General features: G+C 45.0%; 1 protein-coding gene across 1 annotated transcript in view; it reads left to right on the forward strand.

The window, feature by feature from the left end:
- Positions 1–20,222, forward strand: part of EIF2D (eukaryotic translation initiation factor 2D) — a 50,836-nt gene that overhangs the window by 13,325 nt on the left and 17,289 nt on the right. The window contains exons 4-9 of the mRNA XM_040423951.1: positions 6,461–6,551; positions 8,820–8,927; positions 10,146–10,408; positions 13,140–13,257; positions 17,706–17,751; positions 18,069–18,172. Coding sequence (XP_040279885.1) covers positions 6,461–6,551; positions 8,820–8,927; positions 10,146–10,408; positions 13,140–13,257; positions 17,706–17,751; positions 18,069–18,172 — 730 coding nt within the window. The remainder of the gene's footprint in view (positions 1–6,460; positions 6,552–8,819; positions 8,928–10,145; positions 10,409–13,139; positions 13,258–17,705; positions 17,752–18,068; positions 18,173–20,222) is intronic.

The raw sequence follows: 20,222 nt of genomic DNA on the forward strand, positions 1-20,222 counted from the left end.
ATTGACTTTCAATGTAAAGTCAGGAGTTAATATACCATCGTATCTGAGTTTTCTCCAATCTGATGGTATATTTTAACTTGAAGCGTCCCCATCACCATGGGAACGCCTCTATGTTAGAATATACCGTCGGATTTGAGTTACATCGTGAAACTCAAATCCGACAGTATATTCTAACACAGAGGCGTTCCCATGGTGATGGGGACGCTTCAAGTTAGAATATACTAAAAGAACTGTGTACATGACTCCCCCCTGCTGCCTGGCAGGTGCTGCCAGGCAGCAGGGGGCAGCCCCCCCCCCCCCCCGTAGTTAACACATTGGTGGCCAGTGTGGCCGGCCCCCCCTCCCTCCCCTGTAGTTAACTCATTGGTGGCCAGTGGGCCCCCCCCTCCCCTGTAGTTAACTCATTGGTGGCCAGTGCGGCCGGCCCCCCTCCCTCCCTCCCCTGTAGTTAACTCGTTGGTGGCCAGTGGGCCCCCCCCTCCCTCCCCTGTGGTTAACTCGTTGGTGGCCAGTGGGCCTCCCCTGTAGTTAACTCGTTGGTGGCCAGTGGGCCCCCCCTCCCCTGTAGTTAACTCATTGGTGGCCAGTGGGCCCCCCCCTCCCCTGTAGTTAACTCATTGGTGGCCAGTGGGCCCCCCCCTCCCCTGTAGTTAACTCATTGGTGGCCAGTGCGGCCGGCCCCCCTCCCTCCCCTGTAGTTAACTCGTTGGTGGCCAGTGGGCCCCCCCCCTCCCTCCCCTGTAGTTAACTCGTTGGTGGCCAGTGGGCCTCCCCTGTAGTTAACTCATTGGTGGCCAGTGGGCCCCCCCCTCCCCTGTAGTTAACTCATTGGTGGCCAGTGCGGCCGGCCCCCCTCCCTCCCCTGTAGTTAACTCGTTGGTGGCCAGTGGGCCCCCCCCCTCCCTCCCCTGTAGTTAACTCGTTGGTGGCCAGTGGGCATTCTACCCTCCCTCCCCCTCCTAATTAAAATCTCCCCCCTATCATTGGTGGCAGCGGAGAGTACCGATCGGAGTCCCAGTTTAATCGCTGGGCCTCCGATCGGTAACCATGGCAACCAGGACGCTACTGCAGTCCCGGTTGCCATGGTTACTTAGCAATTTGTAGAACCATTATACTTACCTGCGAGCTGCGATGTCTGCGTTCGGCCGGGAGCTCCTCCTACTGGTAAGTGACATGACCTATCAGCAGGGGGCAGTCATGTACACAGTTCTTTTAGTATATTCTAACCTGAAGCGTCCCCATCACCATGGGAACGCCTCTGTGTTAGAATATACTGTCGGTTCTGAGTTTTCACGAAGTGAAAAACTCAGCTCTGAAAAAGCATTTATGCAGACGGATCTTCGGATCCGTCTGTATAAAAGTAACCTACGATCACGGACACGGATGCCAATCTTGTGTGCATCCGTGTTCTTTCACGGACCCATTGACTTGAATGGGTCCGTGAACCGTTGTCCGTCAAAAAAATAGGACAGGTCATATTTTTTTGACGGACAGGATACACGGATCACGGTCTCGGCTGCAAAACGGTGCATTTTCCGATTTTTCCATGGACCCATTGAAAGTCAATGGGTCCGCGAAAAGAAACGGAAAACGGCACAAGGCCACGGATGCACACAACGGTCGTGTGCATGATGCCTTATTTTAATTTTTTTGCGGACCCATTGACTTGAATGGAGCCACGGAACGTGATTTGCGGGCAATAATAGGACATGTTCTATCTTTCAACGGAACGGAAATATGGAAACAAAATGCCTACGGAGTACATTTCGTTTTTTTGTGGAACCATTGAAATAAATGGTTCCGTATACGGAACGCAAAAAAAGTTTGTGTGAACGAGCCCTTATACGGTGTTTAGATTTCACTCTGGGATTTTGTCAAATAATGGGGCAGATACTGATGTGTGAAAGTAGCCATATCCTGAATGAAGAGTGTTTTTTGTGTCTTATTTCGGGACTTTCCTTTCCCTGTTCTCTGCATCACTGCATTCATGGCTTCTTTCCTCAGCTTCCTATTAGGTTTGCTGACCAAACTCTGCATGCTTTGCTCTGTAATGTTTCACAGGTCTTGCTTTCCCCAACTAACGTGGTGGAGGTGTGACTACTGCATAGGGAACCATGTGGCAGCTGGAGCAAGCCCTGATACACATTACAGAGCAAAGCATGCTGGGTTTGAAAACAGGAAGTTCTGCATGTCGGCATCCTGCCCGTATGCGGTGATGCTGAGAACAGGGGAAAGAAAATTCTGACAGGGCAAAAATATGCAGCGTTTGCAGTATTATGGGACTGGAGAATCCCTTTAAAGATAAATAATGTATATGTATGTCATAGATCGCAAAGGAGAGAATGCAGTCTGAGTTATACAGCTGACAACCACCTGTAAGGGTCTATTCACACATCCGTGTGTGTGTTTTGCGGATCGCACATCGCCGGCACTATAATAGAAAATGCCTAATCTTGTCCTCAATTGCGGACAAGAATAGGACATGTTCTATTTTTTCGGGAACGGAATTGCGGACCCGGGCAGCACATAGTGCGGCCCCATAGAAATGAATGGGTCCGCAAAATGCGGAACAGAATTGCGGACGTGTGAATTGAGCCTTACAGTCCAGGCTGGAGATAACTGGGTCTCCGACTTCTAACCCTTCAGAGACTGCACGTAATCGTGACCATACCACCTGAGTGGTCATACAGACCCAGCAACATTAAAAATGAGAAAAAGTACCCAGTATCAGAATTGCTGTTTTTTGGTCACCTCGCCTCCCCAAAAAATTGAACAAAAATGTTGTATGTTCCCCAAAGCGGTGCCAATGGACACTACAGCTCACCCTGTAGAAAGCTGACTAAAGGTAATTTTTTAACTTCTTTGAAAGTAGTGAAACAAAAACTGGTATTGCTGTAATCATATAGTGAACGGTATAAAAACAAAACTCCAAATAAATTCTGGAATTGTATTCCCCCACCCCCCACATTTTTAGAGGTTGTCAATAACTTTTGTGAGACATTAAATAGTGTCAATAAAAAATACAACTCATCGAACAAAAAATTTACATCGGTCTGTGTTGACGTTTTTGGAATGCGGGGATGAGAAAAGCAAAAGCATTGCTGCCAACTTTGGCTTGGTCCTTAAAGGGATTTTCTGGTTTGCTTCAACCATCCTTTAAAATGATCATTTATGAAGGTAGCTGTGATTTTATAATGCATTTTGTTTTTGTCCTATCTTCTGTTCTGGGCTGTGGTCACATGACCATGTCCATGCAGCTCGCTCTTATTTCCTGTGATGCTGTGTTCAGGGGCGTGTTAGAGCAGCAACAGGGGCAGTAATAGGGGAGGTAACTAGCTGGTGGGAGGAGCTATAAACTAGCTGGGAGTTGTTAGGGGCAGTGATAGGGGAGTGTCTATGTAACTAGCTGGTGGGAGGAGCTATAAACTAGCTGGGTGTTAGGGGCAGTGATAGGGGAGTGTCTATGTAACTAGCGGGTGGGAGGAGCTATAAACTAGCTAGGCGGTGTTAGGGGCAGTGATAGGGGAGTGTCTATGTAACTAGCGGATGGGAGGAGCTATAAAGTAGCTGGGCGGTGTTAGGGGCAGTGATAGAGGAGTGTCTATGTAACTAGCGGGTGGGAGGAGCTATAAAGTAGCTGGGCGGTGTTAGGGGCAGTGATAGAGGAGTGTCTATGTAACTAGCGGGTGGGAGGAGCTATAAAGTAGCTGGGCGGTGTTAGGGGCAGTGATAGAGGAGTGTCTATGTAACTAGCGGGTGGGAGGAGCTATAAACTAGCTGGGCGGTGTTAGGGGCAGTGATAGGGGAGTGTCTATGTAACTAGCTGGGTAGGAGGAGCTATAAACTAGCTGAGCATTGTTAGGGTCTGTGATAGGTGGGTGTCCAGGCTCGGACTGCTCCACAGGGGTACAGGTGAATCCCCCAGTGGGCCCCTAGTCTCCCACCCCCTGCACAAGTGGCACATAACACAGTAGACTTACTGCACTACATACATATAGTCAATGTACAGCACCTCAACCAGCCTATGTTCATATAAAAAACCTGATAGATTATTAAAGAAACTCCCAGTATATTATTATAGACACGATCAGAGCTGAGATGACTTCTAGGTATAGAGGAAAGCTGGTCAGTGTCCTCTTTTCCCCAGGACCTACCTTCTCAAAGTTACTGCAGTCCCCATATTCAATCATCTAGTAGCATCTTGCTGCTGTGTGAGCAGGTAATATCTGAATGTATCCGTGTGGTGGGCCCCAAAAATACATTTTACTGGTGGGCCCTAGGTACCCCAGTCCGATACTGTGAGTATCTATGTAGTTTGCTGGGTGGGAGGAGCTATAAACTAGCCGGGTGTAAGGGTACTTTCACACTTGCGGCAGAGGATTCCGGCATGCAGTTCGTCGCCGGAACTGCCTGCCGGATCCGTCAAAACGCATGCAAACTGATGGCTTTTGTCAGACTGATCAGGATCCTGATCCGTATGACAAATGCATTGAAATGCTGGATCCGTCTCTCTGGTGTCATCCGGGAAAACGGATCCGGCATTTATTTTTTTCACATTTTTTTGCAGTCTGAGCATGCGCAGACCGCAATGCCGGATCCGTTTTGCCACAACACTCGGGGCCGGATCCGGCATTAATGCATGTCAATGGGAAAAATGGGAAATTGCATTCTGGCAAGTGTTCCGGAATTTTGGACTGACATAATACCGCATCATGCTAGTGTGAAAGTACCCTTAGGGGCTGTGATCGGTGAGTGTCTATGTATGTGTTAGGGGAGTGTCTATGTAACTAGCAGGTGGGAGGAGCTATAAACTAGCTGGGCGGTGATAGGGGCAGTGATAGAGGAGTGTCTATGTAACTAGCAGGTGGGAGGAGCTATAAACTAGCTGGGCGGTGATAGGGGTAGTGATAGAGGAGTGTCTATGTAACTAGCAGGTGGGAGGAGCTATAAACTAGCTAGGCGGTGTTAGGGGTAGTGATAGGGGAGTGTCTATGTAACTAGCGGGTGGGAGGAGCTATAAACTAGCTGGGCGGTGATAGGGGTAGTGATAGAGGAGTGTCTATGTAACTAGCGGGTGGGAGGAGCTATAAACTAGCTGGGCGTTGTTAGGGGCAGTGATAGGGGAGTGTCTATGTAACTAGCGGGTGGGAGGAGCTATAAACTAGCTGGGCGGTGTTAGGGGCAGTAATAGAGGAGTGTCTGTAACTAGCGGGTGGGAGGAGCTATAAACTAGCTGGGCGTTGATAGGGGAGTGTCTATGTAACTAGCGGGTGGGAGGAGCTATAAACTAGCTGGGCGGTGTTAGGGGAGGTGCTGGAGCTGTGGCAGAGAAAGGAGAAGTGCATCATGGGTTTGGTTGGATACAGGAAGTGCTACATACAGGATGGAAACCAACCAGACGAATTTGTTTACATGGTTAAAACCGGTCAAGAGAGTCCAAGTTAGAACAGAAAAGCATAGGGTAAACAAATACATTAACGTATCTGTTAAACGCAATGGCAATCCCAGAAAATCCCTTAAAGGGGTGATGCCAAATAATAAATGTATGGTTTAAGAATAGATATTCCAGAATTGTTCCATGGGGAATGTAAGTAGTTGGTGAACTAGACATGTCAGGAGAGGTGACGGGCCCTCTAGAACACAGATTGTATTTGCTTGTCTGCATGAAGTGGGGCTTTCTATTTGCAACTGATAAAAATGGATGTAGCCCAGACTATGTGCTGGAATACAGTGGGCACCTGCTTCATGCTATTTCTAGCCTGACCTTGTTATCTCCTGCTTGCATTTTGGTTTCTATTAACCCTTTCACTCCTTCTGATCTAACTGTAACACCAGATCTGGTTAAATTGTTTCCTTAAAGAGCAAGTGGACCTAAAATAAATGTCAAAACTGTAGATCTAAGTTGTCTTGACCCTTCCTACAAGTATACCATCTGCTGGATGATGACTATTATTATTGTGCCTATAGGGGTCTCCGCAGCCGTAAGAATTCAATGCCGCAGTTCTGGCTGCTATGTCTGGTGGAGATAATCTGGACTGTGGTGTTCAGGGTGATGGGACAAGTCATAAATCTATATAAGTGCATCATCCACAGACTTGCATACAACACGGCTCGTCCTATGATCATGGGGTTTACATGTGTGTTATTTCAGAGTCTTTGATGTGATTGCTGGAAAGAAATCATAAAAAGCTCCTTGAAGTATGGCGCTTTTTTCTGCATGTAGGACGAAAGCTAGTGTATTCTATCTGGACTTGCTGTTCATGCACAGAACATACCTGCTCACTGAACACATGTATGATGATGACATGATGACACATTCAGTTTGTCACTAGGCACGGCAAGTGAAAATCATCTTTACTGGAGTAAGCAATAATGAAGTCACTATCCCTGTGCTGGATGTCATTACCCGGAGAAAGTTTCCTATCGCATGATTCATGTGCTGTATTTATTTCTCCTCCAGATCTGATGCTGCCAGGAATTGTGGTGCCATCTACAGGTCTCCCAGAGGTACAGCGGGGCCAACTGTGTGCAGTCAATTTAGTGGGGAGCAGGTATAGTCCAAATGTATATTGGATATGTGTGTCCATGTGCAAGACTTGTGTGAATAAATGTCACAGTTGCATAGTACACTTATTCCTGTCCTGATGTACTGAAATATGTCCACGATTTAACCAATTATATTATTAGCGGGAAAAATGACGCTGTAGTGGAAGCAAGAGTTATATAGTCAGTTGACACATTTCATAAAGTTCAGTCAGCAAAAAATGCAAAACCTACGTCAAGCTGTGACTTTACAATGAACTCCAGCAGCATGCTGCACACTCCTGCCCTGTGCGGTGTCCGCTGAGCATCTGCAGCCAGCAGAGAGTCTCTGCAGCAAAACTGCTATAGATTACAATGGAAGCAGAAGGTGGAGACTTCCTGCTGATGGAGGTATACAGTCAACTATAGGAGTGTGGAGCGTGGGTGCCTGTGCTGCTGCTTTGCAGTATTGCAGCATATCATTTTACATTTGTACCTGGAGATATACTTTAAACATTATTGATCAAACTTTGGAGTCTGTCCCTTGGAGCCCCCAGCCATCCTGAGAATAAATGGGCTGATTCTGCACTATCACTCCTAAAATTTCTCCTGCAGCTATCTGCTGTGCAAGGGAACTTCAGCACAGCACCGTTTCAAGGGGTTCTCTGACAATTAAGAAATTAATGAAATTAAGAAAAAATGAAAATACTTAAAGGGCTTGTCTGGATTCAGAGCTGAACCCAGACATAACCTCTTCTTCACTCATTTAGCATGTCTGGGTGGAGCATTTCTTACTGCATAGCGCAGGGAAAGGTCTGTTTTCTTTACTGCCGGTGACGTACCGGGCTTTACATAGGTATGCTAGATGGAGACTTCCGCCTAGCAGTGATCCTGATGACGTCACTGGTACAAATGGGCGGTCTATAGCACTACCCTAGGCTGTTTTAGAGCCTAGGGCAGCGCTATACATTGCCCATATGTGCCAGCGATGTCACCGGGATCACTGCTAGGCAGAAGCCTCTGCCTAGAATAGTAAGGATGTAAATAAAACAGACCTTGCCCTGCGTGATGGTCCGATGCTCCACTCAGACATGCTAAATGAGTGAAGAAGATGTTATGTCTGGGTTCAGCTCTGAACCCAGACAACCCCTTTTAAATATTACGTTATTATAAATATATTCCCAAATACCTTTCATTAGTTATAATGTCTCATTTTGTCTAGGGAGAAATCATCAGGGGAAATAATATGGCCGCCGTCCTATTAGTAAACACAAAACCTGTCCTAATCACAGCAGCACATGTTGCTTCACAACACTGAGCTAAATAGCTGCCTTATCCTCCTCTCTGCTCTGCTTGTCACGGATTATGATCCTGACTACAATTTAATATGATCTTTAGCTGAATCTCGGTAGGAATGGAGTTCATGAGGAGACATGAAGTACAAAGAGGAGGTGGGAGTGTGGATAATGAGCAGTGATGGCCAGTTCGCATTGTTCGCCCGCGAACATATGCGGGCTGCCATCTTTTTTCACAAGTCCGTCGAGGCACAGGTAAGCCCTTACCTGTGCGCGAGCCGGTCTGAAAACAAGTGCGGTCAGCGGGAGCAGGCAGTTCCGAGAACAGCCACCGGGGGCCTTCATCGGGCTGTTCTCGGAACTGCCTGCTCCCGGTGACTGCATTTGTTTTCAGACCGGCTCGCGGCACAGGCACAGATAAGGGCTTACCTGTGCCTCACCGGACTTGTGAAAAAAGATGGCAGCCCGCATATGTTCGCAGGCGAACAATGCGAACTGGCCATCACTGATAATGAGCAGCAGCACTTGTATGCAGTCTCCATTACCACTGTCTGTTCAGTACTTCATGTTTCCTTATAAACTCCATTATCACAGAGATTCAGCTGAAGTTCTTATCATCTGTATTCAGGATCATCATCCCTGACAAGCAGAGCAAAGAAGAGGATGAGGCAGCTCTTTAGCTCAGTGTTGTGAAGTAACTTGTCCTCCTGTGTGATTAGGACAGGATTTGTGTGTACTAATAGGACAGCGGCCATTTTATTTTCCCTGATGATTGCTGCCCAAATAAAACGAGCCGGTATTTGGAAATATTCTTATAATAATTTTAATTTTCTTTATTTTAGGAGGACCCCTTTAAGTGAAAAGGGCAGGATACAGTTCCCTGCACAGCCTGTAGCACAGCTGTGCAGTATAAATCTGTGAGCTAAACAGTGGCCCTTCATGGGTTTTCTGTATCAAATGTCACCACATGGCTATTTGATTTCTATTCCCTTTTTTGTGTAGGGCTCCTGTAGCAGTTGGTGTGGCCACTATGTCTACAAGAGAGATGTTGGCATCCGGAATGAAGGGCAAAGGTTTCAATATTTTACACACGTACAAAGATCAGTTGTGGTAAGGAAGCAAACATCTGTTCTAAACCAGAGATTTTTCCTCTAAAGCAGTTATTGATTGTGCGCGATATTTAGTTTTGCGTTTGATCTGAATATGATATACACTTAGATGGATTGGCACTGCTCCTGCACCAGTGTCCTTCCTGGACCTTGGTCCTGGATGACCAGTAATGTAGTGCAGAAACAGTACGTTACAATGATAGACACTGTTGGTTGGGTTCCTCCATCATCAGCCATTTTTAGGACTGCAATGGACATGGATGGCAAGGGCTTGTGGCTTAAGAAAAAGAGAAAGCAGCGCAGAACTTCTGAAGTCTATGGGAGGAATTTATCACGCCCTGCACTGCAGAATAGAGGATTGAGACTTTTTAGGTTTCTTTGTGCAAAACAAAAAGCAACATTTTGCATTTTTACTCCACTCACTCCAGTTTGGAAGCATGAGTGGGAAAGTGGGAGTGATTAGCCCGTCATGCAGATTCAAACCAGAGTTAGCAACTATGACTTTTTCAAAAATCTCAAAAAGTGTCACACTGTTTTCACTACTTTCACACTCGCGTTTGGTGCGGATCCGTCATGGTTCTGCACAAACGCATCCGTTCAGATAATACAACCGCATGCATCCATTCAGATCCGTTTTTTTATCTTTAACATAGCCAAGACGGATCCGTCTTGAACACCATTGAAAGTCAATGGGGGATGGATCCGTTTTCTATTGTGCCATATTGTGTCAGTGAAAACGGATCCGTCCCCATTGACTTAGATTGTGTGTCAGAACGGATCCGTTTGGCTCAGTTTCGTCAGACGGACACCAAAGCGGAATGGAGGCAAACTGAGACATTCTGAGTAGATCCTTATCCATTCAGAATGCAATAAGGGCAAACCTGATCCGTTTTGGACCGCTTGTGAGAGCCCTGAACGGATCTCACAAACGGAAACCAAAACGCCAGTGTGAAAGTAGCCTTACTCCAGTAAAGAGGTGGTGTAGAAAGTCTTGTGGTCCAGACTCCTGCAAAACTGAGTTAATAATTTCGACTCCTTTATGTTAGTAAGTTGGCTGTATCCCCTTTACCCACAGTGTGTGCTGTAGTCCAAAGTCGTTCAGTTCTATCTGTTCAGAAAGTCTTAGGAAATGTAATAAGGGAAATGTTGTGGATGAAGCATGATTCTGGCCGCCTTTTATGTGCACAATAATTTTATTATTGACATGCTGTTATGGCAGGGCTTCTGGTGACAAATCAGGCCCTCCAGTCATTACTGCGGTCATTACTCCCATGGAGACAGAGGCTGCATGTGAAGGAGAGCAGGAGGAACAGTTACTCTCTCACAATTCGGTATTAGAAACATCCATACCTGAAACACAACTGGAAAATTTGTACCTGGTTGAAGTAGCAGCTGCAGCATGTCACGAGGGTGAAGACCTGGCAGCAGATGATGAGAGACATGAAACACAGGACTCTGAAGATTGTCACCAATCTCCACAAGGTAACCATTTTCCCTTCCCCTGGTCCACACGGGCTATATCTGAACAGCGGTTGTGGCTTAGGCTACTTTCACATTAGCGTTTTTTGCAAAAACGCTTCCGTTACTATAATACAACTGCATGCATCTGTCATGAACGGATCCGGTTGTATTATGTCTTCTGTTGCCGATCCGTCATGAACACCATTGAAAATCAATGGGGGACGGATCCGTTTTCTTTTGTCAGAGAAAACTGATCCATCCCCACTGACTTACATTGTGTGTCAGGAATAATCCGTCTTGCTCCGCACCACATCGCAGACAGAAAAACGCTGCTTGCAGTGTTATTCTGTCCGCGATGGGAGCGCAACCAAACAAAACGGAATGGAATAAATTTTTGTGCATTCCGTTCAGTTTTGTCCCCCTTGACAATTAATGGGGACAAAACTGAAGCGTTTTCTTCCGCTATTTAGATCCTATGACGGATCTCAATAGCGGAATTGAAAACGCTAATGTGAAAGTAGCCTTAAGCCGAATGCACACAGCCGTATTTCATGGCCGTGATCGGTCCGTGATAACCCGGCCTGGATTCCTGCTGAGAGCAGGAGCGCACAGCGTCATTGGTTGCTATGACGCCGTGCGCTTCATGCCGCCGCTGCACTACAGTAATACACGGGTATGATCCATACGAGTGTATTACTGTAGTGCAGCGGCGGCATGAAGCGCACGGTGTCATAGCAACCAATGACACCGTGCGCTCCTGCTCACAGCAGGAATCCAGGCCGGGTTAGCACGGACCGCTCACGGCCGTGTGCATTCGGCTTTACTGGGATACTTACGGCTCACTGGGATAACATGATTAGGACATTTACGGCATGTCGTCACCCATCATTGTAGATAAGCATTGCGGGTTTAATGCTCCTGATGACTTTAGTGCTTTTCCTGTCAGGAGCAAGTTGGATGACTGTCAGACAGCCACATAAAATGGCAGTGCCAGTATTTTCTCCTGTAAGTGGGACTTTAGTTATGGTGGAAAAGTGTAAAAAAATGATTGAGTGGATATTTTCTCTAAGCTTATTAGGGACATATGGGAGCACTCTGTTACACATACAAACAATAGAACTAGGGATTAGAGATAATTTGGGATTACAGTGGTACTATACCTACTATACATGAAAAATCTCTTTGCGCACATTTTTGATCAAACGTGTTTTGGGCCCATCTACCAACATCAAGGTGGCTTCTGCAGATGGGTACCTATCACTAACAGAACTGCCTCTCCTGGGCCTAACCTAAGCCTACAATAATCAGGGCGGTGTAAGAATCAGCTATATTTATACTCTGCTCTGAGCAGATGGGAGAGGAGTTCCTACACCGCCATGAACATTATAGGTAACTACACATCCCCCCGGAAAAAAAAAAATTGCCCTCACACACTTCTGTAGACATAACTATAAAAAGGTTTTGGGGTTCAGAATATGGCAATGAATTTTTTTTCAGTATTAAAACAAAAGAAAAATGATATAAATGTGGTATCATTGTAATCGTACTGACCCGGAGAATGATCATTTTATCGTACAGGGAACGCTGTAAAAACAAAACCCAGAAAACTATGGTAAAATTGTGTTCTAATTCCACTGCATTTGGAATTTTTCTCCAGCTTCCCACTGCATTGTAAGCAATATTAAATGGTGCCTTTAGAAAGTACAACTTGTCCCGCAAAAACAAGCCCTCATACAGCTATGTGAATGGAAAAATAAAAAAGTTATGGATCCAGGAAGGCAGGGGGAAAAAACGGAAAATGACCTCTGCACAGGTCCCAGAGCATGCCCACAAAACTAGCAATGAACATCTCGTCTGCTGTATTGATGTGTCCATATACCTCCTTTAAAGCATATCTATAAATGCTGTTAATAGAGCAGAGAAGCAGCTCATGCAAGATGGCGGCTTCATAATTATGTATAAATAAATAGCGTAAAATACATGTTAGTATAAATAAGGGACGTAAAACCTTTCATCCCTGCAAGGGCTGCACTCTCTGAATATTGATCCTGGTATTATTTGAAAACTAAGATTCCATGGTATAGTGGTTTCTGACATATTTGAATATGGCCGCAGAGCAGAGGGCAGTGTAAAATAAACAAAAAAAGCCCTTACTCACCTATTAAGTGTTTCACTGCTTTAGTGCAATCTCTGATCCTGTAGCAGGGAAGGTCATGTACATCATTCATGTCACTGCTGCTACCAGACATTGTCGTTCATGCACACTTGACCGCTGAGGCCAGTGATTGGCTGCAGTGCTCATGTTGAAGATGAGCGGCAGGGTAGAGCAGTGGAACATTTAAAAGTTGTGAGTTTTTGTTGATCTCATACTGCTTCCTGCTGTGTGTGCATTTAAAAAAATCTTGGATAGCCCTCTTTTAAATTGCACCAAAATCTCTAATCCTTCCATTCTAGTCCTGACAACATAGTACATAAGACTTCAAAAAAGCAATATGGACATCGGCATTCCTGCATGGTACAATAAATACTGGACCTTGCAGGAATGCTGACTTCCATTGTGTTTTTTTACGTCTTCTGGATGGGGATGAGCTGGCCCTGGTGAACAGACGGTTGCACGCTCTCCTGCTTTCCCTGGTCTATAATGACATATTGAGCTGCTCTCATTCTCTGTTTTTTCAGCACATTACATAAGTCGTTGGCAGCATACAGATGAATGCCTCACATAAGTCTTCTCTTTTCTATCACGCTATAGAGGTCATGGACAACTTACTCAATCAGTGCTTCTTCCATGCTTTGAAGTTCAAGGTGAAGAAGTCAGACCTTCCACTGCTTACCAGCACCTTCCTAAGAAATTACCTTTTCTCCTGTTGGTGAGTTGCCTGTTACCTTTAGTACTATTATTCTGAATAACTCCCCCTATCCCTCATGATAAGCAGAATAAAGGAGCCATGGTGCTCACAGCCCATTCACCGTCTGGTTCTGCAGCTCAGTGCAGTACACTTTAATGCAGGCATGCTCAAACTGCGGCCCCCCAGCTGTTGCAAAACTACAACTCCCAGCATGCCCAAACAGCCTACAGCTATCTGCCTACAGCAGGGCATTGTGGGAGTTGTAGTTTTACAACATCTGGAGGGCTGCAGGTTGAGCATGTCTGCTTCAATGCATCACCTGCCTCTCCAGGCCTGAGTTCAGTTCCTTTGTCATCCATTATGGCCCAGGCCTCATTTCCTGGCCACAATGGATGATCATACTCTGGCCTGTGTGCTATCCTGCTCAGCTCAGTAGATGTGATGATGTCATTGTATCGCACCTGAGCATGATGTGCTCCATTCATCAGGGAATGGGGCTAGGTGAGTATTATGTTATCATTTTGTTAACACTACGGTGGCTTCACTACTGTATATAGGACACTAAGGGGCAGCACTACTGTAAGGGGGCACTAAGGAGGCGACACTACTGTGTGGGGGCAATAAGGGGATTCTACTGTATTTGAACACTATGGGGTCATGACTATTGTAAGGTGGCTCTAAGGGAGCATTCTATTGTTAAAGGGCTCTAAGGGGGAATAATTACTGGGTTCGGTACTAAGGGGGCATACAGAGCCTGGGCGACATACTGTGAAGTAAACTTTTGACTTCTGCTGCCCAGAAATAGTACTGTTTTTTTTTCTTCATATTTTTTACATGACTGAATGAGTGGAAATTTGTATGTGAGCTTGGGAGGTCTTGACTAGCTGTGGGTGCGTGATTTGTTCAGGGGGTTTGGGGGAGGCGTTCAAAAACTTACTATGGGGCCCAGCCTTTTTTTATAGCTACACCCCTGCTTTAATTGGTTAATGGGTAGAGCTGCAGTACTAGACTGAACTACTTGCGTATGGATGTTGCTGTGTCAGGTACTAAAGTGAACTACCTAGGGTTCTCTAGTGAGTTGCAAAAGAGGTATTCCCATCTCAGACATAGGGAGCATTCACACGACCGTATAAATGGATCCGCATCCGTTCCGTAAATTTGCGGAACGGGTGCGATCCTATTAATTTTATTGGGGCCGCAAAAGATGCGGACAGCATCCTTGTTGTTCCATTCCGTGGCCCGGCAAAAAAAATAGAGCATGTCCCAAGAATAGGCATTCTCTATATAACGCCGGCCATGTGCGGTCCGCAAAATGCGGAACACACACGGCCAGTATCTGTGTTTTGCGGACCCGCAATTTGCGGACCGCAAAACACTTAGTCGTGTGAATGCACCCTTAGTCGGCATATTGTTAAGATCAGTGTCACATATGTGCGGGTCCCACCTCTGGGACCAGCTACTATCTCCAGACTGGGGCCCGAACTGAAGGATAGCACACCATGGACTGACAGCATGCTCTCCATTCATTGCTATCGGAGTACTCCAAATAGCCGAGCTCGCTCGCTCAGCTCTTTACGAAAGTCCTATAAGGGGGAATAGAGAACGTATCGCGCAAGCACAGCCAGTGCTCCCTTCATCTATATACTACTGCCGGAAAAAACCTAGCTGGTGCTCGCCAATTTTCAAAAGCCCAATAGTGGTGGACGAAGGGTGGACGTGCATGCTTGACTGATCTCTGTTTGCTTGGGAGGACCTGTTCTGGAGATAATAACGCCTATATGACATTGATGGCATATCCTAGTTATATGCCATCAATGTCTGAGATGGGACAACCCCTTTAAGCCTCTTTACTGTTCATTGGCTGTCTCAAGGCAGGATCCCCATCAGTCACACCGGGATGGTCAATCTGAAGGATAGTCTATTGTCAAGGAGAGGTAACATTTATATACTCTCTCTACACATATATTTTTATATATATAAATATATAGTTACTAATATACATGATCTTACTGTTTGGTATGTTGCCCTTCCTTTTTGTTCCTGTCTCACTAGTGCAGTAATGTACAGCATGGTGGACATTTGTAGATCAGTGCCAACTGATGTCCTAATTCATTTATTTATACCAGTAATAGGAAGCCGATTCTGTCTGAAAACTGTGTGCTGACAAGTTTAATAGCTCTACCTGCTTCATCTTCGCGTTGTGTCCAGCTTCCATGTGGTGGCCTGCCACATTCTGATCTCCATCATTAGGGTCCATTCACACGTCCGCAAAATAGGTCCGCATCCGTTCCACAATTTTGCGGAACAGGTGCGGATCCATTCATTTTCAATGGGGCCGGAATGTGCTGTCCACATCCACATTTGCGGATCCGCACTTCCGTTCCACAAAAAAATAGAACATGTCCTATTCCTGTCCGCAATTGCGGACAAGAAAAGGCATTTTCTATGAGAGTGCCAGCGATGTGCGGTCTGCAAAATGCGGAACGCACATTGCCGGTGTCCATGTTTTGTGGATCCGCAAAACGAATACGGACGTGTGAATGGACCCTTCTAGAAAGGGAATCTGTCACCAGTTATAGGATATCCTCCCTGAGGGACCCGAATATGAGGACTCATGAGGTCCCATGAGGACCCCTGTGCCGCTGATTGCAGTAGGTAGAAAGATGAATGTGAACACTGCCAAGCTTATGCAGTGTATTGAGCGCTGAAGCTACTCAATGCAGGTTTTAGAAAAAGGACTGGTCAATTCAAGTTAGTGACCCAGCACTTTGCTCAGGTTATCTGTCATCAGCTTTTGCTGCCCTCTGATAGGGAAGCATAGAACTGGTGACAAATTCCTTTTAAAACACTATGGGGGAGATTTATCAAACTGGTGTAAAGTAAAACTGGCTTAGTTGCCCATAGGAACCAATCAGATTCCACCTTTCATTTTCCAAAGGAGCTGTCAAAAATGAAAGGTGGAATCTGATTGGTTGCTATGGGCAACTAAGCCTGTTCTACTTTATACCAATTTAATAAATCTCCCCCTATGTTTCGCAGTTCCAATGTTATTCCGCCTAGAAATGTATGAATAAATGAAAAACTGGCAGCCATTCCCCTTGTGTGTAAGTAAAGATGCTCCACAATGATTTCATGGGTAGTACAATGATTTACTAAAACAGACGTGTGTGGTGAGATGACAGCTCCTTCTTTCATGATTCTGATATTGATGACCTATTCTCAGGATTGGTCTTTAATATCACATTGGCGGGAATCCAGCACCCGAACCCCTGCCAGTCAGCTGTTTGAAGAGGCCACGGTGCTCCGGTTAGTGCCACGGCCTCCTCACAGCTAACCAATCACAGCACCTTCTATTGGTATCCCAGCTTGGGCCTATTGACTTCAGGGTGACTGAGCTGCGCCTAGGACACATGACTGATGAACATGACGTCACTGGCCTAGGAACTGATTGGCCGGAGTCCCAGGATAGGTCATCAGAATCTCAGAAAACCCCTTCAGGCTTTATTATTGATAATGTGCCCTCTAGTGGTTGTATCCCAGTAGGAAATCACTTGGCAAGCTTTCTAAAAGCAGGTAACAAACCGGTGTTTCTGTAGGGACCATCTGAATACATTTTGATTTACATTGATGCTTTAGTACTGGTATTCTATTATAAAAAACGTACCGTGTATTTGAATGGGATTTGGCCGCAGTACCAGATACAGCAGCATGTACAGATGCGCCTCTGTGTCTATAAGAGCCCTGGAGGAGCCACTGTTTCTTGGTTCTGCCAGTTAGTGGGTGTCAGACCCCTGTGATCACACAAAGAAAACATGTGGACCATCTCCTAATCTCCTCATAAGGCTACATGCACATGACCGTATGTGTTTCGCGGTCCGCAAATTGCTGATTTGTTTAAAAAAAATGAAGTTTTGTATGGCATCCGTTTTTTTTGCGGATCCGTTGTAATAATGCCTATGAAAAAAATAGGACACGCACTTTTTTTTTTTAGCGGGGCAACGGAACGGACATACTGATGCGGACAGCACACGGTGTGCTGTCCACGTTTTTTGCGGACCCATTGAAATCAATGGGTCCGCATCCTATCCACAAAAAAAAACGGAACGGAAACAAACAACGATTGGTGTGCATGTAGGCTAACTGTGAGGGTCCAATCCGGACCGCTCTGCGGAAAAGAAATGATTTTATTTTTTTAAGAAATTATTTAGGAGGAGATGAAGCAATCTGAAAAGTTAGTAGAAGTTTGCCATATTTGTTTTGTGTATCAGTTGTTTGTAAGAAGTCATTTTTTTTAGACTATGATTAGCCTTTTTTGCGAGGCCTGAGCTGCCTCACCCTTCTCTTGGACCAATGACATAAGGAATAAAGGGGCTGAGAGTGGGCTTCCTTTAGAGGGGAGGCTAGGAAACTTGAATCTACCTTTTTATATTCCAGTCTTTTACATTCCCTTTAATTGGTTTACCTTATAGCCCTGAAGGACAGCAAGTGGATATTAAGAAGTCCAGTTACAAAAAGGTATGGTAACCAGAATACAATCTTTTATGCTGACATTTAATGCTGTGTGCCATGTTCATCACAAAGTCTTAACCTACTCAAAGTGGTCTTCATTGTCACATTGACAAAAGGGATGACACAAGGCAGAGGAAAGACGCAGAGCTGGCAAGGTTTCTTCACTTGGAAAAATGGCTGAATTAATAGTCACATAGTAAAATAGGAATGGAGTACTTCTACCAGTGTGAAAATGCTCTTTGAATTCATTCAGATGAAGACCTGCATCATTTGTGATCATGTAGTCTCATGTCCTACTAATCTGTCCAATGCCTTTCTTCCAGCTGTCCAAGTTCTTACAGGTTATGCAGCAGCGTAAGATTCTGCAGGTAAAGGAGCTCAGTAAAGGAGTGGAGAGTATCGTGGGGGTGGACTGGAAGCACCCAGAGTAAGTGACTATGATATTGATGGTCTATTTAGGGTAGGTCATCAGTCTTTTACTTCCAGTGGGGTCCTAGAGAACCACCAGAGTTAAGAAGCTGGTTATAATATACCAAACTAAGGAGCCGGAATATAGTTACACCACGTAGTCACTGCTCATCTCCTAGATATATTTTAAAGCAACTTGCCCCATGCCAAGCACTGATTGACTTGGTTTGTTACATCTCGTTTCACAGCTTCAGTTTGTATTGTACAGTTCTGTGTCCCAGCTGCTACATAAAACCATCATACCCACCTCAGATGCTGCAGGACTTACATAGTTACATAGTTGTTAACCCCTTCACACCTGATGACGTACATGTCCGGTCTTTAAACATGGTGCCTGATCGCGTGCAATAGCCGCGGCTCATGTCCGCAACCAGCAGTAATGCCGATCACGGACATTGAACCCCTCAGATGCCGTGGTCAATCCTGACCACGGCACCTGAGCGCGCTGAAAACCGAAAGCGCGAGCTTTCGGTTATGCTCCGGCTCCCCGTGTGGTGATCGGAGGAGCCGAAGTTTGTGTGCAGCAGCCACTGTCTTTGTGAATGACAGGAGGCTGCCGCACAGTATTTCCCATGGAGCCCTTGCCTGTAATAGGGCTCCTTAGGAAAGTAGTAAAATCATCATAGATTCCAATGCAAGTGCATTTGAGTCTGTGATAATAACAATCAGATGATTGATTGTTCCCTATGGAACTGTAAAAAAACAAAACGCAAATCACCCTCTTTTCCCAAAATGAAAATAAAAGAAAGAACTAAAACATTTTTTTAAAATATACATCATGGGAGTCGCGATGTGCGAAAAACGCCCATAGTATAAAAATATATTCCCCATACGACACACAGTAAAACGGAAAAAAGCGTCCAAATGGACGAATTACCGTTTTTGGTCGTTTCATTTTCTACAAAAAAATGAAATAAAAAGTGATCAAAAAGTCATACACATCCCAGAACGGTATCAGTGAAAAGTTCAGATTGCTCCACAAAAAATGAGCCCCCATACAGCTCCGTACACATAAATATAAAAAGGTTATGGGGTCAAAATATGGCGACAAAAAAATAAAACAGATTTTTTTTGCCACTTTTTAATTTTTTTTATCACTATTAAAACACAAGAAAAACTATACATATAAGGTATCGTCGGATTCGTACTGACCTGTTGAATGAAAGCAACTGGTCAGTTTTATCGCACATCGAACGTCGTAAATAAAAAATAAAAAAAACATAAAACTGTGGTGATATTGCTTTTTTTTTGCAATTTTACCCCTTTGGAATTTTTTTCCCGCTTCCCACTACATCATATGCAAGATTGAATGGTGGCGTTGGAAAGTACAAAAAACGGAATGCACACGGACGTCATCCATATTTTTTGCGGACCGCAAAATATTGAAAAAGCCATACGTTTGTGTGCAATAGGCCTTAAGGTTGGAAAAAGACAAAAGTCCACCAAGTCCAACCTGTAATCCTGTTATATCGATCCCTGGATCAATGTCCATCTTCCTTTTAAAAATGGGTTGGGCCAAAGGGAAAGGGTGCGTAGAACAAGATTTCTATACATTGTCATAAGCCTCAATGTTATTTTGAATTAAAAAGTCATCTAAACCTTTTTTGAAGCCATCTCCTGTATTTGCTGTGCTCCTGCGGCAGGCTATTCCAGAGATTCCCAGACCTTACTGAAAAGAATGCTTGTCGCCTCTTATGACTGAATCTTTGTTTCTCCAGGCGTAGGGAGTGGCCTCTTGTTTTTTGAGGAGGTTTAACACAGAATAGCTTCCCTTATATTTTTTGTATGGTCAGTTTATATACTTGTACAGGTTAATCATGTCCCCCCTTAGACGTCTTTTTTCAAGGCTAAACAAATTCAGTTCATTTAATCTTTGCTCAGAAATAAGATCTTCCAGGCCCTTTATGAGTTTAGTCGCTCTCCTCTGTACTTTTTCTAACTCCAGGGCATCCTCTCTTTTTGAAAGAGTTGATGCTGTTTCATATCGATCAGGACACATAGATTAGTGA

This window comes from Bufo bufo, chromosome 3 (genome assembly GCF_905171765.1).
Source record: "Bufo bufo chromosome 3, aBufBuf1.1, whole genome shotgun sequence".
Classification (NCBI taxonomy): domain Eukaryota; kingdom Metazoa; phylum Chordata; class Amphibia; order Anura; family Bufonidae; genus Bufo; species Bufo bufo.